At 42.0% G+C, this 26,802-nt stretch overlaps 1 protein-coding gene across 1 annotated transcript; it reads left to right on the top strand.

Moving 5' to 3' along the window:
* Window positions 1-11,646: 11,646 nt before the first annotated feature.
* ADAMTS1 (ADAM metallopeptidase with thrombospondin type 1 motif 1) lies at window positions 11,647-25,266 on the top strand. The gene is made up of 9 exons (XM_073617088.1): window positions 11,647-12,481; window positions 15,575-15,921; window positions 16,655-16,787; window positions 17,181-17,348; window positions 18,276-18,562; window positions 19,669-19,855; window positions 19,962-20,137; window positions 20,924-21,099; window positions 22,907-25,266. The coding sequence occupies exons 1-9, from the start codon at window positions 11,920-11,922 to the stop codon at window positions 23,640-23,642; spliced, it is 2,772 nt and encodes a 923-aa protein (XP_073473189.1). The 5' UTR covers window positions 11,647-11,919; the 3' UTR covers window positions 23,643-25,266.
* Window positions 25,267-26,802: the final 1,536 nt, after the last annotated feature.

The following is a 26,802-nucleotide window of genomic DNA, read 5'->3' as shown; positions in this document are numbered from 1 at the left end:
AGGTTTCAGGCCACCAATTCATTGGTGGCCAGTTGGAAGAATGCCCCATTTACGCTGGTGGTCAGAATGGCACCACTACAGACAGCTAAAAAGATAATTGGGTCAATGCAGCTAGCTCTGCCACATGGCATTGGTGTGTGAACTATAAAGACACCGTCAGATGAAAGGCCAATAAGCCACAGCTCAAGGAACCCCTAAAAACCTCTGGATGGAACCTTAGGGTTCCTTGGAATGCTGGTTAAGAGTGGCTGCTCTACACTTCACAGCAAATCAAATGTATTTTACATTGTTGCAAGCATGCTACATCATATCTACATTAAACTGAGTATAATGGATCACATCCAAAATCAGAAACCATGGTCTAGTGGCTTGGGAGGAATAGAAGACACTGGTAGAAAAAATAGGGAGGTAGAGAAGGGCAAAGAGAGGGAAGTAGAAGAGATAAAGAGAACCTATGGAACTCTGCAGCTGGCCATCCTAGTTGTACCCAAGGATAACCTGGGTCTTTTGGACCCTACCAATGTCTCAGCTTGGGCCATAAGCACATATATGTCCCTCCCCCTAATCAGTAAGCAGTATAAGAAAAAGGGTGCAAAGGATTGTGTTTGAGACAGAAATGTCTCTGTGATACTACATTGAGAGAAAGACAGCAAAGGTCCACTTGAATGCCTTTTGAAAGTTCCCTTGACAAGTATTAAGAGATACTGTCATTAACATTATGGAATCCTTAATTCATGATGTCTGTATGTGAGGTTCAGTTATTATATTCAAAGCTGGCATCCTGTCTTCATCTGGAACAACATCCTGTCATGTTCATCAGAAGATTACATGCATCTAAAGTTTCCCTGGAATGTAATGAATCAGTCATGAAATTAGCCAACTCAGTTTCCAAAAATAAGACTATAAAACAAGAAGGTGTAGTAAGATGCCCTAAGGTGTAAAATCTCCCAAAAAAAAAGAAACGCTTTATACTTTGGTAACACATCACGTCACTAAAATTACCCTTGACCCGCCTTTGCTTGCCAAACTCCAGTTTTCAGAAATGTTACAATACCTCATAAATGCCAGTAAAATTCACCTGTGGGTGTACAGGTGCATGACACATTGAGTCGATTAGCCTGCCAAACAAAGCAGTCTGTCTTTGATGCCTGTAAGATTATCCATTGGGCCTGCCAAATGGGTGTCAATGGAAATTTATATATAATTTTAGGAATGTTTACATAATCAAACAGGATCTCAAAGGATAGATTTAAAGTTGTACGCCAGTTGGCATGGGTGTGTTCTCTAAAGGTAGATACAAATTGAAATACACAACTGACACCCTAGACCTGTGCCTATATAGTGTTACCAGTTTGCAGCTTCCAAATGCTGATAAAGATGATTTCTGGTTGCTGTACATATTTCTATTCAGATGAATTCAGTAAGGCAGGGTAAAGACGATACACATAGTTCAGTAATCCATAGCTGCCAATCAGAATTCATGCATCACTGATCTGACTGTAGCAGGGGAGATTGGGTTGGTTGTAAGTGTTTGGCCATCTTTAGCTGGGAAAACTGGGTTTATTACCTTTTGATTCCCAATTGCATACTACAGATTAAAGCTGTAGGCCAACTGTTTCTGTGAACAAAGCCTGGAAACATTGATATCATCTTTGCAGTGCGAGTGCATGAGTGGGTGAGTGTATCCTAACCTTTTCTATCATGTAGAGTAAATGTCTTTATTCTTAAATATAAAACCAGAATCTGGTGATGCTTCTCACAACATCTGCAAACCTTTGATTCACCAAAATGAATCTGTCACTGGTCTCACTTTAGAAAACTGAAATATGACGCGTTTTTACATCGGGTTACTGCACTTTGTAAATTAGTCCCAGCACATAGAATCACAGATAACCTATGTACGATTTAAGGGAATGCAGTTAAAGCTGAGCTAGGCTGGGTGGCACAGTGGCTAAGCGGTAAGCACTTATGCCTTGTAACACTCAGGTCCTTGGTTTGAATATTGTGGGTTTTCTCTGAGTACTCCAGTTTCCTCCCACCCTCCAAAGGCATGCTGGTAGGTTAATTGACCCTAGTACATACTGGTTAAACACATGTGTTATCCCATTCTGCATGCTAGTTCCTAGCCAAGCTATTGGAGAGGGTTGAGGAAAGACCTGGCGACCTTCGTCGTATATAATTATGTATGTACAAGTTTACTTAGAACATTTGTTATCACATTCTGAATGATGGTCCCAAGGCTAGCAATTGGGGTAGGTTGAGTAAAGATCTGGTGACCTACCTTGTAAAAAATAAATTGCCAAGAAAGTTTTATGGAAAATGTTTTCAAGTGTATTAGACATGGTGCCTACAGAGCTGGTCCACAGAACCACATGAGAGTCAAACATGGCTGAACAGATATATACATACATATGTAGGCCAATGTTAACCAGGAGCTATGTTAGCAGCTATGCAGTTAAAGCAGAGCTATGTTGGGTGGCTCAGTGGCTAAGTGGTAAGCACTTATGCCTTGTAACACTCAGGTCCTTGGTTTGGATCTTGTGGGTTTTCTCTGGGTACTCCAGTTTCCTCCCACCCTTCCTCCAAAGACATGGCTGGTAGGTTAAGTGACCCTAGTAGGTGTGTACAAATTGGTTAAACATGTTTTATCTCATTATGCATGCTAGTCCCAAGCCAAGCTATTGGAGAGGGTTATGGAAAGATCTGGTGACCTTCTTCATAACAAACTAGTCATAGTATGTGTAAACAAGTTGACTATACACATGTGTTATCACATACTGTCTGCTGGTCCCAAGACTAGCAACTGGGGAGGGTTGAGGAGAGACCTAGTGACCTACTTTGTAAAGAAAATTGCCAAGAAAATTCTATGGAGAATGTTTTCAATTGTAGTAGACATAGTGCCTACAGAGCTGGACCACGGAGAGTCAGATATGACTGAATGGATATATACATGCATATGTAGGCCAATATGAACTGGCAGCCATGTTAGCAGTTATGCCGGGTTAAGGTTTAAAATACTCACCTCTCCTATAGAAAATTCCTCAGGATTCTTCCAGTGTTGGTCAAGTGTCTACAAGCCTGTGCTAAAGGAAAGCCAGTACAAACGATATACTACAAACAAGGTCATGTGACCAATGCCTAGACTTCTGGTCTCCTGACAAGCATAGAAGAGAACCCTGAGCAGCATTTTCTCTAGGTATTGAACCATCTCAGCAAGGCTGTTAGTGTAGATTTCATACAGAGCCATGTATACACAGATATTTTTGCAAGATATGTGCAGTTATATCAGGAAACTGAAATCCAAATTGCCAGAGACTGAGAAGGATTAAGTGTTTTATGCAATGTTCCATTCATTTCAATGTACAAAACACATGAGCAAAGATAAAGTACCATCTGGGGCAGTTACAGGGAGCTTTCTCCATATGCACCCAATGGTTCACGTTAATAAAAGTATTCAGATCCCCGAGACTATGGTCATTTTATAGAAATCATTACAGGTAGAAAACTGCAAAGTGTAGTAACATAAAAACCAATCATCTTTCAAGGTTCTTAGATGATAATAGGTGATTGGTCGCTATAAGTTAGTTTACTCCAGAAACCATTAATGATTTTTCCACCGCCAAATTAAAATATTCCATTAGTTTAAAAAAAGTGCCTGAAGCCTAGCGGTTAAAAGTGTCAATATGCCACGGCTCTGTATTGGAGACGGTGCAGCTTGGATGTGTAAAAGGGGCAGGTTGAATGCATAAACGGTCACTGTACAAGCTGAGAAAGCCTCACTGTTCCCATTTCCTAGAACTGCGGATCTTCCCTCCAAGAAAGCCAAGAACTGGGCGATTTTTTTTAATAAGTTGCCAAAAAAAGAACAGTGATGTTAGAATTAAAAAAAGTAGATTGCAGCGAGCAACAAACAGGGCTTCCATATATTTCAGCAGAACTAACTGGAGCTGCTGTACTATACTCTATAAGAGCCGCCACTTTGCTGAGCATCTGCTTCCAGTTGGACCCCGCCTCTGCCTCCTCTGCCAGAAGTACAGGAAAAGATGTTATTAACCCACTCCTCTACCCTTTTCCTTGAAAGGAGAGTCAGAAAAGCAGTTCTGAAACTTTGAGAGCTGTGGCTTTATGAGTTGACTGTGGGCCATGTAATTCCCAGTAGTCCTGCCGTACAAGAGTCCTGGGTAATATAACATGTTGGCTTTTAATACGATCCTAAAGCTTTTCGGTTTTTAGTGTTTCTGACAATGTGAAAAACAGAGAGCGTGGCTCGGGGACTGCCCTGTCTATATGTCACTGCTGTAACTGGACCTAAATTGTATGTGGCAAGGAAGAGAGAGGGAGTAAATCTATTATTTTGAGCAATACTCTCTTATAACAAAGTATTATGAACAAGCCATGGCAACCAGGATGTGTACAGGGAAATCCGTTAATCTACGGGGCTGATTTTGAATGAAATAACTTGAAATGTCTGTCTGGGAGTTGTATTCTGACAGTAGTGATTGGGTTACCTGCCTCTAGTACAGGTCAGTACTGGCAATAAACCCTAGCAAAGCCTTTTTCAATTTTTTTACCCCAGAGGAACCCTTAAAATAATTTTCATCTCTTGGGTGAACCCCTGCTAAAAGCAATTAATTGGCGGTCAATGGGAAAAATGTCTCTTACATTGGTGGCCAGTAGGAAGAATGCCCCTTTTACAGAAGTGGTGACAATGCCACCCTTACAGGCAGCTAAAAAAATCATTGGTCACAGACCAAGAAGATGTGAGCTTCTTTTTATCTGCCAAAATGTTGGTTGGGCTTGAGGACTAGATTGCAGCAGCTCTGGTACAATATGGGGACCTTCTCAAGTGGTGGCAGCCTCCCAAATTGAGAAATTCAAATGAAATTGAGAAAAATAACACCAAAAAAAACATTAATGTTATGCAACTGTTTCTGCCAGGTGGCATTGGCCCTGGAACTATGCAGACACCATTACATGGAAGGTCAATCGCCTACTGCTAAAGGAACCACTAGCAACACTGGAGGAAACTCAATAATTCCATGGAACCCCAGTTTAAAATGGCTGCTCCAGCCCAATGCTTCATTTGTATGATCTAAGAAACCCTACAATGATTATTTAGATTATTTTACTTCCTGATCTACACTACGAATGGAAGTCTATATCTCATTATGCTGATATCAGAAATATCATTGGCTCCTGTAGGCTCGGGCACAACACAAAAAGGTCAAGGTTCTCTTGCAAAAGCCTACCAGTCCATCAAGGACCTCAAGGACCTTACTATCTAAGGTTCCCTATCTCAATACATACATAGACATACTAGGACTATTGTAGACAGGAACCAATGAACCTACCAGCATGCCTTTGATGCTGACATCTGAAATCTCATTGGCTCCTGTGGGCCTGGGCACCACAGAAGAATTCAAGGTTCTTTTGCAAACCCCCTCCCCTACTGGAAACCCCAAAAACTTCTGTGATCTGCCAAGAACAACAATTGGCAATTGAAAACCAAACATGTGTCTCCTTTGTTCCAACTGGTATGTCCAGCCGGGAGTGTCTGCTCTGAACTAAAAGCACCAATAGTCAGAATGATCAGATCAGTCTTGGCAATGTAACGGCTATGAGTTTATGCAGCACTTTTGTATACATACCAGTCCCTGACCTCAAGGAGCTTACTATCTAAGGTCCCCTAACTCACATACATACATAGACACACTAGGGCCATTGTAGACAGGAACCAATGAACCTACCAGCATGCCTTTGATGCTGACATCTGAAATCTCATTGGCTCCTGTGGGCCAGGGCAACACAGAAGAGGTCAAGAGTCTCTTGCAAGGCCATCCCCACTAGAAACCCCAAAAACGTCTGTGAACTGCAGAGAATAACAATTGGCAAGAAAAACCCAACATATGTCTCCATTGTTCCAATTGGGATGTCCAGCCGGGGGTGTGAGTCCCTTGAGGTCCCTGCCCTCAAGGAGCTCACTATCTAAGGTTCCCTATCTTACATTCATACATAGACATACTAGGGCCATTGTAGACAGGAACCAATGAACCTACCAGCATGCCTTTCATGCATGGGGAAAAATATGGAAACTCCACACAGATAGTGTCCTGAGTGGGATTTAAAATGAGGGCCCCGGAGCTGAAGGCAAAGTGCTAAGCACTAAGTCACTACCTGCTATGAGTTTCCTCATTTTTAACTACCCAATGCTTTAAAAAAATCAATTAATGGCATTAAATATTTTGCCCAATTTATCACTGGGCAGCCCATATATAATTCATTTTTGAATGAAAAAAGTGAGCTGATTTCCCCATCCACACACTCAATGTGGATGGAAAAATCTTCCCGTTGCGCCATTGTATTCTGACAGTGGGAAGACTTCCCCGTCGTCGTAATAGGCTGATTGGCGTTGCAGGCTATAGCTGATGGTGCTGATCGAATGGTAAAGATCCAACAGTGCAGTTGTCCAGAAGTTGATCAGTAGATCGACTTCTGGACAACCACCCTGCCCTTACATAGAATGAAATGTAGTCAGTCCCTGCTGAACCAGCCGCATTTCCATCCATGTATGCCCGGCAAGGACTAAGCTCATATAAATCAGAAAAATATGTGTTTACAACTCACAGGAATAATTCAATTAAGTGGCACTGTTTGCAATCTAAGGGCTTCTATGCAAGCGCCAAAAGGGAATGATTAGCATTTGCGTCTGAAACTCAGCAGTGTCTCCTGCCATGTGATGTGTGAATATTGTAATGAAGCAGCACTTTACCTTTGTTTTGCATGAAAAACAACATATAAGTGATAGTCCTGGCCCCGTTCATTTAAATTGGGCAGCAGTGACTTTCTAAACCCCTTCCTCCACCCCGAGTAACATCAACACCTAATCCAACACTCCATAATACACAAATCCTGGGTTTGTACATAGCACAATCTTACAATGGCTCCACGCATTAGAATGATTCTTACATGTCATCATAATGTTCTATTACTATTGTTCACCAACCTCGCTGTTTTTTTTTTTTTTTTTTTTTTTTTTTACAGTTGGATATAAACAAAAAAAGAACAATTATCTGGTATAAATAAAAGAACGATCATTGATCATGAGTATACCTCAGATGTAATCAGACTAGAAGAACATTTTTCTCATTTCATCCAATCAAAAATGTTTAATATGTTCAGAAATTCTGATTTCTCTTAATAAAAAACAACACTGCACAGGTCATAATAACTGACAGTTAGAAATACATTGAAAACTCCATTTAAAATCTAATTCAACTGTTCAGGTATTCTGACAACCGTGGGTGCTGGCTGTCAGAATACAATAGCTGACAGTGGGAGACTTGTCCATCCACTCTGTCAGTGTGAATGGGGGGATCTATGGACTTCTTTCATTTGACCAACTGGACTGACAATGGAAAATCTTTTCATGTATGGCTAAACAGACCTTTACCCATTTACAAACGTCATCCTACCTGCTTCCTCCCCCCTTCACTCTTATACAATTTTAGAAAAAAAAAACTGCAAATACCTTTTTTTTTCTTTTTCCACCTTCACTTGACATACCCACACTTTACATGACATACACTATATTGTCAAAAGTATTGGGATGCCTGCCTTTACACACACATGGAGGATACCTTTAGATATATAATCTTATTGGCCATTTTATACTTGTATGATGTACTCTAAAACTATACATACACTATATTACCAAAAGTATTGGGACGCCTGCCTTTACACGCACATGAACTTTAATGGCATCCCAGTCTTAGTCCGTAGGGTTCAATATTGAGTTGGCCCACCCTTTGCAGCTATAACAGCTTCAACTCTTCTAGGAAGGCTGTCCACAAGGTTTAGGAGTGTATCAATGGGAATGTTTGACCATTCTTCCAGAAGTGCATTTGTGAGGTCAGGCACTGATGTTGGACCAGAAGGCCTGGCTCGCAGTCTCCGCTCTAATTAATTTCAGAGTGTTCTATCAGGTTGAGGTCAGGACTCAGGCCAGTCAAGCTCCTCACCCCCAAACTCTCTCATCCTTGTCTTTATGGACCTTGATTTGTGCAGTGGTGCGCAGTCATGTTTGAACAGGTAGGGGCCATCCCCAAACAAGCTGATTCCCCCAACTAGATATTGGAGGTGGATGGGGGAATCCTCCCTGCTGCACTGCAATCGCTGATCAAGCAGCTTTTATCTGACAAGATCAATAGATCAAATTCTGTTCAACTGCAGTGACCACACATGGGTGGAAATTCAGCTGGACCCTGCTGAAGTGGTTGAATTTGGATCCAGAATTCCTCTTCAGGGATGGATCTGCCACAGCGATCCAAACAGAAGTGGCTTTTTTTTGGGTGCCCGTTAATAGCTGTCCAAACCTGCCTGGCCCTATGTGAAAAAGTAATTGCCCCCCCTAAACCTAACAACTGGTTGTGCCACCCTTGGCGGCAACAACTGCAATCAAGCATTTGCGATAACTGGTAATGAGTCTTTCACATCGCTGTGGAGAAATTATGGCAGACTCTTCTTTGCAGAATTGTTTTCATTCAGCCACATTGTAGGGTTTTCCAGCATGAACGATCTGTTTAAGGTCATGCCACAGCATCTCAACTGGATTTAAGTCCAGACTTTGACTAAGCCACTCCAAAACCTTAATTTTGTTTTTTTACAGCCATTCAGAGGTGGAATTGCTGGTGTGTTTTCGGATCATTGTACTGCTGCATAACCCAAGTGTGCTTGAGCTTGAGGTCTGGAACTGATGGTCGGACATTCTTCTTCAGGATTTTCTGGTAGAGTGCAGAATTCATGGTTCCCTCAATGACTGCAAGTCGTCCAAGTCCTGAAGCTGCAAAGCAGCCCCAGACCATCACACTACCACCACCATGTGTGACTGATGGTATGATGTTCTTTTTATAAAATGCTGTGTTTGTTTTACATCAGATGTAATAGGACCTACACCTTCCAAAAAATTCAACTTTTGTCTCATCAGTCCACAGAATATTTGCCCAAAAGTCTTGGGGATAATCAAGATTTTTTTGGCAAATGTGAGAGGAACCTGTGTGTTCTTTTTTGGTCAGCAGTGGCTTTGGCCTTGGAACTCTCCTATGGATGGCATTTTTGCCCATCTGTTTTTTATTGTTAAATCATGAACACTGACCTTACCTGAGGCAAGTGAGACCTGCAGTTCTTTAGATGTTGTTCTGGGTTCTTTTATGACCTCCTGGATAAGTCGTTGTTGTGCTCTTGGAGTAATTTTGGTTGGGCAGCCACTCTTGGGAAGGTTCACCACTGTTCCAAGTTTTCTCCATTTGTGGATAATGGCTCCCACCATGGTTGGCTGGAGTCCCAAAGCCTTAGAAATGACTTTGTAACCCTTTCCAGACTGATACATGTCAACTACTTTGTTTCTCATCTGTTGTTGAATTTCTTTGAATTGTGGCATGATGTGTTGCTTTTTTAGATCTTTTAGTGTGCTTCACTTTGTCAGACAGCTTCTATTTAAGTGATTTCTTGATTCTACAGGTCTGGCAGTAATCAGGCCTGGGTGTGGCAATTTAAATTTAACTCAGCTTTCCAAAAAATGTTTTCACAGCTTTTGGACAGCTTTTTTCCGTTAATAAATAAAATTATCATTTAAAAACTGCGTTTTGTATTTACTTAGATTATCTATGTGTAATATTAAAATGTGTTTGATGATCTGAATCATTTAAGTGTGACAAATATGCAAAAAAATAGAAAAATCGGGATATGGGACAATACTTTTTCCCACAACTGTATATTTTCTTTTATTAAAGGTATCTAGTGAAGTAATATTTTACTGTCCATCATCTGTAAAACACTGGACTGGTATGTTGTATTGTTTTTCAAAAATGAATTTTGGTGGCTCAAGCACATAGGGTGACATGACTGTATGTGTGTGGTCATGTGTGACCTTAGAATGATGTTGTGCCATGGAACTGTGTGACTGTCATTGAGACATTAAGAATGTAACTCCCCCCCCCCCGAACCTGAAGTGCCCCCTAGGTCTAAATCTGGCTCTGATTATATCACTTTAAATGCTTCTTTAACGGGGAAGTAAACTTCTATCTTTAAAAGAGAAGTAAAGGTGGATGCATCTGTCCCCCCGGTGCCTCTGCACTGAGAACCGAGCAATCAAACTCTGCTGATTGCTCGGTTTTCAGAGCTCTGTGAGTAGAGAGCTGTAGACTGTCAATCAGCAGCTCTCTGCTCTGCTCCCTCCTCGCTTATTGGACCGCTGAGCTGTGGAGGGGACCGAGTGGTCGGCTTAGGCTCTCAGCAGTCAGGCTCTCAACAGCTCGCTGAGAGGCTGAGCCAGGTGTCAGTCCAGGCATCTGGTGGCTCCCGACTTTATTATAGTGATGACGCGGTGCCTGGACTGATTTCTGTGGTGTCAGCAGACAGCGGACTTCAGCTCACTCTCTGCTGAAAATGGGTCACAGGAGTGCCAAACGAATTGCACTCCTGTGACCCATAGGAGAACTATAGCTAAACGAGCTTTGGCTGGACTTCTCCTTAAAAAGAGAAGTATGGGTTTGCACTTTTTTCCCTAATCATACTTACCTAGGTGGATGCAGCATCGCACAGATGCTGCAGCTGTCCCCCGCCGTCTCTGCACTGAGAACTGAGCGATCGAACACCACCGATGGCTCGGTTCTCCCGCCTCCCCGAGAGGAGAGCTGCTGACTATCAATCAGCAGCTCTCCTGCTCTGCTCCTCCACGCTCATTGGAGCGCTGAGCTGTGAAGGGGCGGCTCGCTGAGAGGCTGAGATTGCCATCAGTCCAGGCACCTGGCGGATCCAGACTTCCGAAGTCGGGATGATGCTGTGCCTGGACTGAACTTGGTGACGCCAGCGGAGAGCGGACTTCAGCTCACTCTCTTGCTGAAAACGGGTCACAGGAGTGCAAAACGAATTGCACTCCTGCATACCTCCCAACTTTTTGAGATGGGAATGAGGGACACCTATCAGCAAAAGTATGCAGGCCCCTTGCCACGCCCCCTTAAAGGAGAATTGTACAAAAAAATCAAGATTGGTTAAACCCACAAGTGCTTTTTTTTACCCCTACTATTCCTTTATATTGGCTTTTGGAATTTACAAATGCTGCCATTTAGAAATCAGATGAAAGGTTTAGTGCTGGAAAACACTTTTTGATAGATAAAAAATGCATTTTTGGTCTGTTGCAGAAAGTTGAAAAAAGTTACTGGCAGGATCAACAGGTGAAAATAAAGAGGAAAGGGCTAAATAAAGAAAATGAATGCAGCCAGATCATTGAAGGATTTTGCTAGGTGAAATATATTCAGTTTCTGCTTTTGATAAACTTGAAGTGTACAGCTATGCCCTATGAGGAGAGGCAGTGGTGGAAGAAGTAGGAGAGGTGAGCAGGCTGGGCTGTGGATTGCAGGCTCCTCCATAGGCACAGCCTGTAATGTCAGATTTCCAGGCTAGCCAAGCAGCTGCTCTCTCCCTCCTCCTCCTCCTCCTCCTCCTCCTCCCCATGATTGATGATGTTGGCCGGGCTCCAGCACAAGGAAAGGGGATTGTTCCTCCAAGCACTACGCACGAGATGAGATCAGCTCACTTCAAAGAGCCGGGGGGCGGGGCCCCGGAGAGGCTTGCCGAAGGAGCCCATAAATTGTCGCACGGGGTGTCAGTGTGCCGCACAAATCCCCCAGCCATGCACCGGACTGTACGCTAAGTGAGCCGGCTTGTCTATGAGCAGACGTGTGCTGGGGAAGAACGAGTGACATCCCTGCAAACTGCCGACCTTTTCCCGACTTCTGCAAAAAAAAACTTTTCCCGACTTCTGCAAAAGAAAAAAAAACTTTTCCCGACTTCTGCAAAGAAAAAAAAACTTTTCCCGACTTTTTTGCACAACTGTTCCCGACAACACATCTGCCAGCCAGGATGATCTGTGTGCGCTGCCTGCTGCCCTGCCTGGTAGCCCTGCTCTGTGCCCGGATTGCCCTGTCTGCTGTGGCCATGGAAGAGGAGCTGGTGGCCCCTGTCAGGCTGGAAGGGGCCCCTGAGGGTGGGAAGGTGCTCTACCGCCTGGATGTCTTTGGAAAAGCCTTGACCTTGGAGCTGGAGGCAGATCCCAGCTTTCTTGCTAAGGACTTTAGCTTGCAATACGTCGGGCGACCCAACATCCCCACCGGGGAAGAGATCCCGGAGGCGACCGGCAACCTGGCCGACTGCTTCTACTCCGGGACCGTCAATGGGGAGCCGGCGAGCAGCGCTGCGCTGAGTCTGTGCTCCGGGATCCGAGGAGCCTTCTATTACCGGGGGGAAGAGTACTTCATCCAACCCAGCAACCACACCATCACCCCGGCTTCACCCAAACCTGACACCCCCCTACTCCTTCATCTGGTCAGCAAGAGGAGCCGTGCCAAGGCTAAGTGTGGGGTGACTGATGGTACCCCCCAACAGATGGACTCTGAGGAGCCCCCCAAGATCCTCACCCCTCCAGGTACTGCACCTACACCACCAATATGATCTGCACCATCACCTACCTACATACTCACCCTGCACCACACCACCAAGATCCTCACCCCTCCAGGGACTGCACCCTGCACACCACCTCTTACAAGACCCACACCCTACACCAAGATGCTCACCCTGCACCCTACACCACACCACCACTAAGATCCTCACCCTACACCACACCACCACTAAGATCCTTACCCTACACCACACCACCACTAAGATCCTCACCCTACACCACACCACCACTAATATCCTTACCCTACACTGCACCACCACCAAGATCCTCACCCTGCACCACACCACCAATAAGATCTTCACTCCTCCAGGTATTGCACTCTGCAACACACCATCACCAAGAACATCATCCTGCACCACCACCAAGAACCTCATCCTGTGCCACACCATCACCAAGATCTTCACCTTGCACCACACCATCACCAAGATCTTCACCTTGCACCACACCGTCACCAAGATCTTCACCTTGCACCACACCATCACTAAGGTCTTCACCTTGCATCACACCGTCACCAAGATCTTCACCTTGCACCACACCGTCACCAAGATCTTCACCTTGCACCACACCATCACTAAGGTCTTCACCTTGCACCACACCATCACTAAGATCTTCACCTTGCACCACACCATCACCAAGATCTTCACCTTGCACCACACCATCACCAAGATCTTCACCTTGCACCACACCATCACCAAGATCTTCACCTTGCACCACACCACCACCAACATCCTCACCCTGCACCACACCACTACCAACATCCTCACCCTGCACCACACCACCAATAAGATCCTCACTCCTCCAGGTATTGCACCCTGCACCACACCACCTCCAAGATCCTCATCCTGCACCATCACCAAGATCTTCACCTTGCACCACACCATCACCAAGATCTTCACCTTGCACCACACCACCACCGACATCCTCACCTTGCACCACACCATCACCAAGATCTTCACCTTGCACCACACCACCACTGACATCCTCACCCTGCACTACACCACCACCAAGATCCTCACCCTGCACCACACTAACAGTAAAATCCTCATTCCTCCAGGTATTGCACCCTGCACCGCACCACCAAGAAGATTCTTATCCTGCACCACACTGCTATCAAGATCTTAACCCTGCACCACACTATCACTAAGATCTTCACCCTGCACCATACCACCACCAATATCTTCACCCTGCACCACCACCAAGATCTGCACGCTGCACCACCACTTAGATCCTCTACCAGCACTATCACTTCAATCCTCACCCTGCACCACACCACCACCAAGATCCTCACCCTATACCACCACCAAGATCCTCACCCGTATCCACAGCACCACCCAGATCCTCTCCCTGCACCACCACCAAGATCCTTACTCTGCACCACACCTCATCCTGCACTACACCACCACCAGGATCTTCACCCTGTACAACCACCAAGATCCTTACCCTGCACCCCATTACCAGCAAGATCTTCACCCTACACCACACCACCAAAATCCTCACTCTGTACCACACTCTGTACCTCAACACCTCACACTCTCCAGTAGCAACAGCCTCCATTATGTCCAAGCACACTTTGTTGCAAAACTTTAAAACCAGTTATAACATTGTTTATAAATAGGAGTATCAACTCCTATTTATAACAAAGATCATTCAATGAATAGGTAGAGGGGATCTGTGCAGCAGATGTTCAGCTTTGCAATATAAGGACATATCCAGGGACAGATCTTCCTATATATATATATATATATATATATATATATATATATATATATATATATATATATATTAGCAAACTGAGCATAGCTGCCAGTTCTGTCCCTGGAAATGTCCTTAGATCCAAAACTGGGACAGTGTGGAATTCCTGGAAAGTTTGTTTGTGTATATATATATATATATATATATATATATATATATATATATATATATATATATATATATATTATATGTATTGCTTATATATTTTTTTTTTTTTTACTTTTGTGATATACACTTGATATACACTGTATATATATATATATATATATATATATATATATATATATATATATATATATGTATATGTTTTTTTTTTTTTTCAAACATTGCATAATTAAGAGCTTCCAAGAATTCAACTTTGTCCCATATATATCTTGCACAAAAAAAAACTAAAACCAGCCAAAAATGACAAAATAACCCCATTAAGGTCCCAGCCTAGTCCTGGGATTAGCTCAGCTCATATTTCATAAAAAAGGCTTTCTGTAATTTTTTTTTCACCAGAAGTTTAATGCAGAACACCTGATAATAAGTAAAATCCACTCTATGCCTTTAGTTTATTGGCTCTTCACTAACCAATAAATGAGCAGGGCAGCATGCCATGGAGTCAAGCCATGGGGCTGTACCATTCATAGTTTGGCAGTGCACCACACAAGCTGCACAGCAGGTTGGAGAAGAGGTTCGCCGTGAGCCTGGAGTTGCAGGAGTTAAACCATGTGTGCTTAGGAATGATATCATTGCAGGAATTGGACAGGTTGCTGCTTGCACGGTTCCCCTAAGTTTTATGAAAAGAATTATACCTTTTCATGGTTTTGCACCTTGTTATACAAGGCTTGTAAAACATGAGCCTCCATTCATAAAAAAACAAAACAAAAAACTGCTACATGTGATTGCAAATTATATAAAGTATTGTAACTGGAGGAAACGGGCTGCACACTTTCACCTTGCATGTTTCTGGCTAGCTTGTAGAGATGGTGCTGCAGCTAGGGAAGTGGTTAATAGAGCTCCAGATTTTCAGAACAAGGGTACAGTGTGTTGGAAATGTGATGAAGTTTCATGCTTGGAGATGTAATCTGTCACCGGCCCCACATACAAGCACTGTACAGGGATTTCTTGCTACTCATTCAATTTAAAAATGTTGCTAGGTGACTCATATCTTGACTTGCAAGCCAAAGATGACTTAATGTGAGAAAAAAGTACAACTTGCTGTTGGAATGGTTTGACACTTTTGCTAAAAATAGCAAGTTTTTTTTTTATCGTTTAAACTGTGCAGCAGATTGACAGTTGCTTTTTGTATGTTCTCCTCTGCAGGATTGGGAAACACACGGAAAAAGAGATTTGTCTCAAGCCCACGCTATGTTGAAACCATGCTGGTAGCCGACCAATCTATGGCTGAATTTCATGGAAGCAATTTAAAGCACTACCTCCTCACATTGATGTCAGTGGCTGCAAAGCTTTACAAACATCCCAGCATCCGAAACTCCATCAGCATAGTGGTAGTGAAGATCCTGGTCATCTACGATGAACAGAAAGGACCTGAGGTCACAACCAATGCTGCCATGACTTTGAGGAACTTCTGCAGCTGGCAGAAGCAGCATAACCCACCCAGCGATCGGCATGCTGAACATTACGATACAGCCATTCTGTTTACGAGACAAGTAAGTCAAGTTTATGTTTGCCTAATCTTCCATAAACGTCTTAGATATGGAATCGCAGCCCAGAATGTTTCTAGCTGTGATGTGTGATGTGCTTCTAAAGTGAAAAAAAAAAGTTTCCTAAGATCTCAAACATGTATGGTCTTTTAAGCCGGGGACAGCAGCCAAAGTTAAACATTTTCCAGCCAAAGTTTTGTCCTTGAGCTAATTGATTTATTCATTACAGGTATTTATATAGCGTCAACAATTTATGCAGAGATTTACATATATATTGTACATTCACATCAGTCCCTGCCCTCAAGGAGCTTACAATCTATGGTCCCTAAGGTGGGCCATACATGGTTCGAATTCCGGCTGGTTCTTGCTGAACCAGCAAAGATTCAAGCCATAAGTGGACAGGCTGAATGCACCAAGTTAATCAATCAACTTGGGTACAACCAGCCTGCTGGATTCACTTGCGGCTGCACCAGCGCCGGGAGAAGACAATTGCTGATTCCTCTGTCAACACTGTCTGCGTTGATGGGGGAATCATCCAAATTTCTTTCCTGCAACCCATGGTTGCATGGGTTACAGGAAAGAAATTCACACTGTGTATGGCCAGCCTAACTCACATTCATACATGCCAAGGCCAATTTAGACAGGAGCCAATTAACCTACCAGCATGTCTTTGGAGTGTGGAAGGAAACCGGAGTAGCAGGAGGAAACCAATTAATATTGAAACGGTTTTGTTTTCTAGGACCTTTGCGGAGCTCAAACATGTGATACCCTCGGGATGGCTGACGTTGGAACAGTTTGCGATCCCAGCCGCAGTTGCTCCATCATTGAAGATGACGGCTTGCAAGCAGCTTTTACAACGGCTCATGAACTAGGTAGGACTCTCTGACTTTATATAGGAAAGCTGGGGTTTGCTGTCAGGCTAGGATATAAGTTATGCTCAAACAAACTTCTCAGGAAGGAACTTAATATTTGTTTAGACACAACAGATGGTCAGAAGATGTTTATGACACCCTAAGCTACAAAGCAACCTGGAAAGGAATGTGTTTTGAAGTGTTAAACTTTTATGACAAGGAAATACTTGAACACTTGGGAAGTTTGCAAAATGCTTAATACTGTCTTGATTAGCAGAAAACTTCCCTCAAGTGCATTGTTGAGTTTAGGGAAGGGCTGTAAAGTACACTTCACACTATGAATTTTTCCCATTTTTTTAAGGAAATCAGAACCCTCTCCTGCATTGTTCTATAATGGAAAATTTCTGTTTTCAGGTCATGTATTTAATATGCCACATGATGATGCAAAGCACTGCTCCAGCTACAATGCCGATGATAAGAGTTCACATATGATGGCTTCAATGCTCTCCAATCTGGATAGACAGGAACCATGGTCTCTATGTAGTGCATACATGATCACATCTTTCTTGGACAACGGTCATGGTAAGTGTGTGATGATACAATATCACATTTGTGTAATATACTTTTTGAAGATAGACTGCAAGATACAGATGTCAGTTAGTTAAGACTAAGAACCAAGAGGGCCTTTTTAGAAGATTTTTTACCAAAAAAGCTGAGTACCCGCATAAATGCTTTAAAGTGGTTGTAAACCTCAGAAATATGAACAAAGCATATTCCTCTATAGTGTGTCTCAATGCAGAGCACTAAAAGTGTCACTTTTGTCTGCTGCTTCATTCCTCTGCTATCAGCATGAATGACGTCTAAAAAGTTTTCCTGACACCAAGAGAAAAATGGTAACAAGGGAGGGACCTCCAGCAGATTGATAGCCTCAGGCTCTGTTCCTGTGTGCTGTATGAAGGGGGGGGGGGGGGTGTCCCTTTCCTTCCAATCAGCTCTCAGAGCTCTCCTTACTGAGCTGTGCAGAGTGTAACTTCAGCTCTCCACCCCCTTTTTTCTGAACTCTCAGGCAAGCTTTAGAATTCAGCAATTTGAACAGATGTAGAGAAGAAAGGGCTGAAGGTAGACAGGCACAACTTATGTAGGAGAATTTGTTTCATCTCTGTGTATCACCTGAGGCCAGTCACTTCACTTTAACTCTTTTGATGTCTTAGTTGGCCCATAAAGTAAACATTTTGTATGTAGAATCAAAATATAGATAGTTATTCCAAATGGAATAGCTGTTGAATATTTAATTTTTATGAAGGATGTGTGCAGCTTTAGCTTGAGAGGAGCTTGAAGTAAAGTAAAATAAGTGTCTTTTCAATCATATTGAGAGTTATTGCCCTTTAAATGATTTACAAGACCCCATTTGACTGGGCACATAGTCAAGCGAGATGTCACAATTTGTGAGAGCATGTTCTCTGAAAACATTTGCTGTTAACCTTACTTTTTTTTTTTTTATCTAATTAGGAGAGTGCTTATTGGACAAGCCAAGCCGACCCATCCAGCTCCCATCAGATCTCCCTGGAACATTGTATGATGCCAATAAGCAGTGCCAATTTACATTTGGAGAAGACTCCAGACATTGTCCAGATGCCGCCAGCACGTGTACGACCTTGTGGTGCACTGGAGTCTCCGGAGGGCTGCTCGTGTGCCAAACTAAACACTTCCCCTGGGCTGATGGGACCAGTTGTGGGGAAGGGAAATGGTGTCTTAATGGGAAGTGCGTTCAGCAGATGGACAAGAAGCATTATGAGGTATGTTTTTGGTTTTGCTGTATAATTCTTTTCAGTTAGTATTTGGAATTCAGTATTTTTGTTGGATCATTCCACTACATTCAGATATCAAGATTGGGCAATTTCCAAACCCTGGCACTGGGGCAGCTTTTTTTTCATTAGAATATCTAATTCATTTGAGCAAAATTACACAAGCTTTAGATGATTCCTTCAAATTTAAATGTTGTAACTGGCAATAAACTCAAGATTGCCCTGTTTGGAGACTTTCCAGTGCAGTTTTTATGGTTTATTCTAGTTTGATATTTAAATCATGGCTCAGATATAGTTTAGATGCAATGTCACCTTTGGCAAGCACTTGTTTTTTTTTTTTATCAAGCAAGGTTGATAGCTACATTTCTGCTCAAAAAGGGGTATTTTAGCACTTGGCTACCTACAGCCTGGTACACACTAAAGCCCCATACACACATCAGATTTTCTGCTGATTTTTGTCTTCAGATTTACCAAAACCATGTAGTGCAAGGGCCTGCCTGATTGCATACAAATTGAAACTCCTAAGGTTTGACCTCATATTATATGGTTTTGGTAAATCTGAAGATAAAAATCAGCAGAAAATCTGATAGTGTGTATGAGGCTTTACAGTTCTTTTAATATTTTTGTTCAACCCAGCAGGCTCAACAAAAAAAAAAAACTGAAGAGGGGTCATTCTACTAACTATCCCATGTTAGTACAACAATCTCCCCTGCTGAGCTACTGTGTTCTGATGGGGGGCCAATGGCTGAGAGCGCTGATCAGGTGCTGATTGGCAGAACTCTTTCGGTCATGCCCCTTTCGCAGCAGACCAGCTGCCATACACACAGGCCGAATGTCGGACGGTTTCTATTGAACAGGCTGATGCTGCCCCACATTCGGCCTGTGTGTACGGCCCTTTAGACTGTAAATTTCTGTAGCAACAATTTGTATATTTGTTCACAGAAATCTACTTGATTCACCTAAAGAATGCCGATCTGTTGATGGCTGCCATCGGTATTTATCTTTGCAAGATGATCATGGTTTTGCAATTGCCTATATTGTTAATGTGTTTTGTGTAGTTAAAAATGCTTAATGATCCTTTTTTTATATAATTTCAGACTCCAGTACATGGTGGTTGGGGAGCATGGGGATCATGGGGAGAGTGCTCCAGAACTTGTGGTGGTGGAGTCCAGTATTCTGTGCGAGAATGTAACAATCCAGTGCCAAAAGATGGTGGAAAATACTGCGAGGGGAAAAGAGTTCAGTACCGCTCATGCAATACTGATGAATGCCCTGAAAATAATGGTAAATTAATAATAACATTCAGTTTTACAATTGAATCCTGAACATAGAGAAAAATCATAGTTATAGTTGTTTGCATGGCCTGATGTGTCTTATTTATTCTCCTCAGGCAAGACATTCCGTGAAGAACAATGTGAAGCCCATAATGACATCTCCAGGTCTGCCATTGGAAGTGGACCTGCTGTTGAATGGACACCTAAGTTTGCCGGTGTTCGTCCAAAAGACCGCTGCAAGCTTATGTGCCGAGCTAAGGGCACTGGATTCTTCTTCGTACTAAACCCCAGGGTAAGCTCCTAACTCTTGATCTTATTTTCCTATATATATCTACATATATGATTCAGCACCTAATGTTGTGGGCTATAGTCAGGAATTCCTTAATCAATACCCTGAAATCGAAACAATTTGATAGTCTTGTAATGTTGTTTAAAGCTGAACTCCAGCCAAGAATAAAAATACTCTTTTGGATCCTACCTTAGTATTTTCAAAAAAACGTATTATAAGTGTCTGTGTATTTTACTTTTCTCTGGGCTCTCATCCTAAATACTGAATTAAATCTTCCTTTAAAACATGCCACTGTTGGCAAGAGCAGTGCAATCCCAAGCTACAACCCCAGCAGCTGTTGTAGGAAGCCATGACTCTTTTGATGTTTTATGTCCAGTCACCACCCAATTTTACCATTTGTAAGAAAGTATTTATGCAAGTGGGAACACTTGATGATGGTAAGAGCCCTGTCTAAATACATGAGGGTGCTTGGCACAAAAGACAGTAGCTGAATTGACCAGTCTCTTCAAAGGGAATCTGCAGGGTAGCCAATTGTTCTTGCCCATCATAAGCCTTTTTTCATGCAGGACACATTTATTGGCAGTTAAACCAACATTCTAGGTATGGCAATCGATGCGCAGTACTTCGGAAAGTTTCTACCTCTTTCAATAAGTTAAGCTTTAGAGATAAAGACAGATTTCAGGGTTTTAAAACCACATTAAACTCATATTTTACCAGTATCGTTATTTTGTGCTTCCCAGTAAATTAGTGGTTGGATCTAATGAGCTGTTTTTTGTTGCCTCAATACAGGTTGCTGATGGTACTCCATGTAGCCCCGACTCCACCTCTATCTGTATCCAGGGTCAGTGCGTCAAAGCTGGTTGTGACAGAATTATTGGGTCCAGCAAGAAGTTTGACAAGTGTGGCGTCTGTGGAGGAAATGGATCCACCTGCAAGAAAGTCTCTGCAAACTTCACCAAAGCAAGGTATGTTGCAACTAAGTCTATTTTAACAGTTTCTATCTACTGAGCTTCTCTTCATCTTTCATCCTCCAAAGTCAATGAGTTGCATAAACCTTTTTAAGATTATAAATGATGCACTCACTGAACTGAATTTAAATGTCTAATTAATCAGTAGGACATTACATTAAATGGAAGAGTAGTGTGTGGTTTTTGACACGTTTACAGTTTAACTCATTCAAAGGACAAAGGTCCAGTTAATCTGTTACTATTTAAATGGAAACTATACCAATTCCATAAAGTTTTAAAACTGGCCAGGTAGAAATATGTAAACTGCCATAAATGTACCAAAAGAACAAAGGTGATTCTGTAGGCATCCCCTGTCCTTATTAAATCCATATCTGTTGATGCTGGTGCAATTTTTGCTCAAAGCATATAAGAACGGGCGTAAATCAAAACAATATGTCCATCCTACTCATACCAGTATGGTTCTGTCACAGAAGCCTAAGGGCATATAGAGAAAAAGTTGTCCCCCAAGGGAACCAAGTAGGCTGAGATAGTGACAAGGAGTGTGGATAACTGTTATACAAAAAAGAAATAAATCAGTTATTGGTTGTCAGAAATGTATCACCTAAAAACATGTAGGTCTTAGTATTCAAAACACCCAGATAGGGTACACCTAGAACCACTTGTGCAAGGCATGACAAGCATGCTAACATAGGACAAAAACATGAAAAGTCCGGACGCCAAGTTATCTGACACACGGGGCACCACCACGGCAAATGCCTGTATAATGAATTGAACAAGTCTTGTCAAGGTGGTGCTGCCATGTGTTAGCCCTTTGGAGGCTTGAGCTGGGGGGAGCAGGGAATGTGTTTTATGTCACTGTCTATGTTTTTGTCCTATGTTAGCATGTTTGTCATGCCTTGCACAAGTGGTTCCAGGTGTACCTTATCTGGGTTTTGTATACTAAGACTTACATGTTTTTAGGTGATACATTTTTGACAACCAGTAAATGATTGATTTCTTTTTTGTATAACAGTTATCCACACTCTTTGTCACTATCTCAGCCTACTTGATTCCCCATCTTGGGGGACAACTTTTTCTCTCTCTGGTGCCATTTTTGCTTGTGTTAACACAGAACACATGTGCATACAGCTCTTTTACTTAAAAACTGACAGGTGTTGGGACTTAGAGCTCCGTAGCATCTATAAGGGTGACTGACTTAAAGGGTGACTGTAATAAAAAAAAAAAAAAGTTGTATGTAACCATTAAGATGCAAATGATATAGTTATGAAAACATATTTTTGGGGGCTAAAGTTCTGCTTTAAGTGTTCCCTAATCTTCTCCAAAAGCGAGGGAAAATCCCCTATTCAGCACTGGTACAGATGGCCCCTATTGGAAGATTTCCCTCACTTCCTGTTCATGCGCCAACTGTAATGTTTTGGATTCTCCATCACTTTCTGTATTGGAAACCATGAAACAGTGGTTACCAGGACAAATAAAAAGGAAGAATCTCTCAAGCAGGGGCACAGACAGCAATACATGGGGTTTTGACCCTTCCTTGCTTTATCAAAGAATCTTAGTAAATCAACCCAAATATCCTTACCATGATTTCCAGTTTGATCTGTTTGCACGGAGTTCACCTTTTAGCTTGTGAAGAACCTCCCTTTAAAAGTTCTCCTATGAATGAGGTAGACGTCACTGCTTATGGTTTGTAAATTAAAGTTTCAAAATTCTTACTATCAAAGACCACAATATTTATGTAAACTGGATTTAAAATTTTCTTCTATTTTTTTGTGTTAATTACATTGTGTTATTTTGATTTTAACAGACCGGGGTACCACGACGTTGTTACAATTCCTGCGGGAGCAACAAACATTGAGATCAAACAACGTAACAACAGGGGATCTATGCATGACGGTAGCTTTTTGGCAATTAAGGCTGCCGATGGAACTTACATCCTTAATGGAGATTATACACTGTCCACACTGGAGCTAGACATCTCTTACAATGGGAACTTCTTGACCTACAGCGGTTCCACGGCATCCTTAGAAAGAATTCGAAGCTACAAGCCTTTGATAGAACCGATTACTATACAGGTCCTCACGGTGGGAGAATCTCAACGCCTGAAAATCAAGTACATTTATTTTGTCAAGAAAACAGCTCAACCAGAAAAGACCTTGAATAAAAAGAAAGAGTCCTTTAACGCCATTAAAGAAACCATTCTTTCTGAATGGGTCATTAAGGAGTGGGGTGAATGCTCAAAGACTTGTGGATTAGGCTGGCAGAGAAGATCAGTCGAGTGCAAAGACTTGAGGGGTCAGCCTTCAAAAGACTGCGCTAACGAACTAAAGCCGGATGATGTTAGGCCATGTGCGGACATCCCTTGCCCCCAGTGGCAATTGGGAGAGTGGTCTTCATGTTCTAAGACCTGCGGGAAGGGCTTTAGAAAGAGACTTTTAAAATGTGTCTCTTATGAAGGTAGCAACTTGCCTCAGGACAACTGCGATCCTTCAAAGAAGCCTAAACATTTAATAGACTTTTGTACTCTTTCTAACTGCAGTTAAACAGCACCCGACTCAGAACATTACTAGGGTCTATCAAACAAAACTGAACATGCTGAAAGCAGAAGGGTCAGGTAGAACGTGTTTGGTCAATGTGCATAGGGTGAGAGGATGGAAAGTTTGCGAAGGAACAGTGCAGATAACTGCATGTTGGGTTGGACCATCAGGTTGAGCAGCACATGTAGGTTTGTATGAAGGGCAAATTAGTGTCACTAAACCCTTCATCGCTAGGACCCCGAGGCATTGTCTGTTTTTCAAACCTAAGCGTCTGTTACAAGTTAGATGAAGCTAACTGGCAGCCATGTTGGTTGTTGACACAGGTCTGGACAAGCTCCTGGAGCCAAATAGCCAATGAGCCTAAAATAACTTCTTTATTTTTCGAGTGGTCTGTTTTGTTGCTCTTAGATTGGACTGACTGGATCCTGAATTTTTACATTTATTCATCTAATCCTGTAGCTGACAAAGCCTGGGCTTCTCACAGACTGTAAGCCAGTGATTCATGGCATTTTTCTTTAGGGGTATTCTGATCTGTTCTTGAATATTGTCCATAGTGGGGTTAACCTACCTCAGTCAAGAAGGGTAAAATCAGGAGCTCCCAAGAATCTTTAGTAAAATAACAATGGCTGCTATGGTGTCACAGTATATATATCTTTTTTTTTTTTTTTTTTAAAGAAATAAAGCCATATTCTTATTCATATGGGATGTGCAGATTAGTTGGACCAATACAAATTTGCTATATTGCAGCCTGCTAATATAGTATAGAAATATAAGAATAACTTTATTCTTCAAAAGTTAACTGTTGGCAACCAGATGTTCAAATGAACTGATACTTTTTTTGTTTTTGTTTCTGCCCTTAAATTAAAACACACTCAAGCTTCTTTTAGAGCTCTTGGTGGTAAGATTCCCTGTACCTGAGTTTCCACCTTCACTTCTTGTAAACTCAAGAAAAGTATTCTCACTCTAACTGCTGGATTCTTTACAGGAAAGCAGCTGGAAGACTTCCACCTTTAGTATGAGCTCAATCTACTCCAAACAGGAATCTCAGGAATGGAGTAATTAAGAGATATAAGGGTAATTCAAAAACCGTGAGACTATCATGTAGCTGAAATATCAGGTAGAGGTGGACTAAACCCCTATCATAATCCATCTGGTTGTAAATAGTTTTCTCAAGAAAGCCAAAAACATCAGCAGAGGTAGGGGGGGTGGGGGGTCTAAATTTAGGCCAGTATAGAGTGTAGGATTATTCTTCTATATGTATAGAGATGTAAACAGAAATTTCTATATGTTCCATATTTAAATTGATGCAATATGGAAGTATATTTGATTGACAGTCCTGGGGATAGCAGGTCCATCCACAGCTGTTGGCCAACCGCTATGTGCCACTTACCTAGGTCAGGTTGGAGAATATGACTTTTAATGTGTATATACACCAAGTATACTTCATAAGTATTTGCGTCTGCCTCTTCTATGAAGGGATTGTTTCAATGTCATATCATATACCTATTTATTTTTGTACATCAAGTCCGATTATATATTAAGTTATCGCTTTCTATAACAAAGAAAAGAGTATTTATGCTGTATTGTATGTTACTAGAATTATTAAAAGAACACGGTGACATTCCTCGACTATCTTGTTTGCTGTCTTGATTTCAAATGATAAAATGATTGTAAATGTGTCAGCTCTTGGCTCGAATTCTTTATGAGTTTGCATAGCATGGCTATTGTGGTCTGTGCACTTGTGTACTCTCTTTGCTTTGGTAAGGAAGGGAATAATAAATCACACAGCCAAATAAGTCGGAGGTGTATAAAACAGCGGGTGTATTGTGCAATGTAGTCATCAGCTGGGAATGATGTTATATACATTGCAATTTTTAGACAACTATAGACACTTTTGACCACTTTCTATTGCTAAAACAACTGATCAAAGCAAACTTCAGTGTTTTATGTTTTTTACCTTATAAGGCTATAAAGCTAGCTTAAAGTAGTTGGTATTGAAAATTGTATGGTTAGCATGAAGGCAACTCACTGATAAAAGTGAAACTTGACATTCAGTTTATGAATGAATGAACTTGAGATACTCAGCCTTGACCAAACGTAACAACCATTTAAAGGGTAGGTCAACTCAAAGTGTGCTATACACCCATGAATAAATGTTGAGGGGATTCATCAATCAATGCCTATTTAGGCCCTTAAACAGAAAGTTCTCTTGACAGTACATAATACATCCTCTGATTCTTGCCTTAACAATGTTTCAGTGCTGCATCATTCATCTGTTGAAGCCCTCAAAAATACCCAATATTTCTGAATATGGCAGACCATTTGACTTTCTCCGCTCACTTTGAGGAAGCAGTGCTAGAGCCTAAGTGGCAAACTGGTTATTATCCCTGCATTATTTCCAACACAGACCACCACATTGAAATTCAGGGTTTTGATAAATGAACAGAGTAACAGGAAAATGTGTGGATGGTCAATATCAATGGCCATGGGGGTGTCCTATCAAGAGAATTTTTCCCTCTTTAAGGGAATATCGAAATAAAGCATATTTGTTGGAATTCTGAGCTCTACCAGATTTGCCACATGGTCTCTGCAGATGTTGGAGTTATTTTCTTCAGTTGATGACAGTGAAGTCCTTCATATTGGTGGGGCAGGTAACGAGGCCGGAGAAGGACCCTAAGAATACAGTTGCTCTTTTCTTCTCTAGGTACAATATTGGGGATCAAAGGGGAAATTTGGTATCTGCAGACAGCAAGAACAATTCTTCTCTCAAATACTTAGGGTATAGTCTGGATTTACAGAGGGCTGGCATAGTCTGCGGTGCTTTACACAGTACCTAGAACCAATAACTTAAGGAGCTTACAGTCTAATGCCAGTCATATACTGTACATTGTAGGATTCATTTTGGATAGAAGCCAATAAACCCATGAGCATGTTTAGGGAGCAGGCTCAGACATATCATTTGTACAGACTGTGCAGCTACACAAAGGCCCCTTGGGGCTTAGGGGCCCATTTAAACTAGACGTGGGTTGGATGGTTGTTGGGAGCCCCTTCCTCTTTCATACTGAACTGAATTTCCTATTGAAAGGGCATTGGCCGATATCAAGGTATTTCAAAGGTCTCTATCTGTTTTTACTAGGGAATTTGTCAGCATGTATATCCAATGAAG

Source organism: Aquarana catesbeiana, linkage group LG02, assembly GCF_042186555.1.
Source record: "Aquarana catesbeiana isolate 2022-GZ linkage group LG02, ASM4218655v1, whole genome shotgun sequence".
In the NCBI taxonomy this organism is placed as follows: domain Eukaryota; kingdom Metazoa; phylum Chordata; class Amphibia; order Anura; family Ranidae; genus Aquarana; species Aquarana catesbeiana.
Note: the sequence above shows the minus strand (reverse complement) of the source record. Positions and strands in the feature narration are given on the sequence as shown.

Excerpts from the sequence above, each read along its gene's own strand:
- ADAMTS1 (XM_073617088.1), top strand. The coding sequence starts at position 11,920 with ATGATCTGTGTGCGCTGCCTGCTGCCCTGCCTGGTAGCCCTGCTCTGT. Across the intron at positions 18,563-19,668 it reads TGGACAAGAAGCATTATGAG|ACTCCAGTACATGGTGGTTG; the intron begins GTATGTTTTTGG and ends ATATAATTTCAG. Across the intron at positions 21,100-22,906 it reads GCAAACTTCACCAAAGCAAG|ACCGGGGTACCACGACGTTG; the intron begins GTATGTTGCAAC and ends TGATTTTAACAG.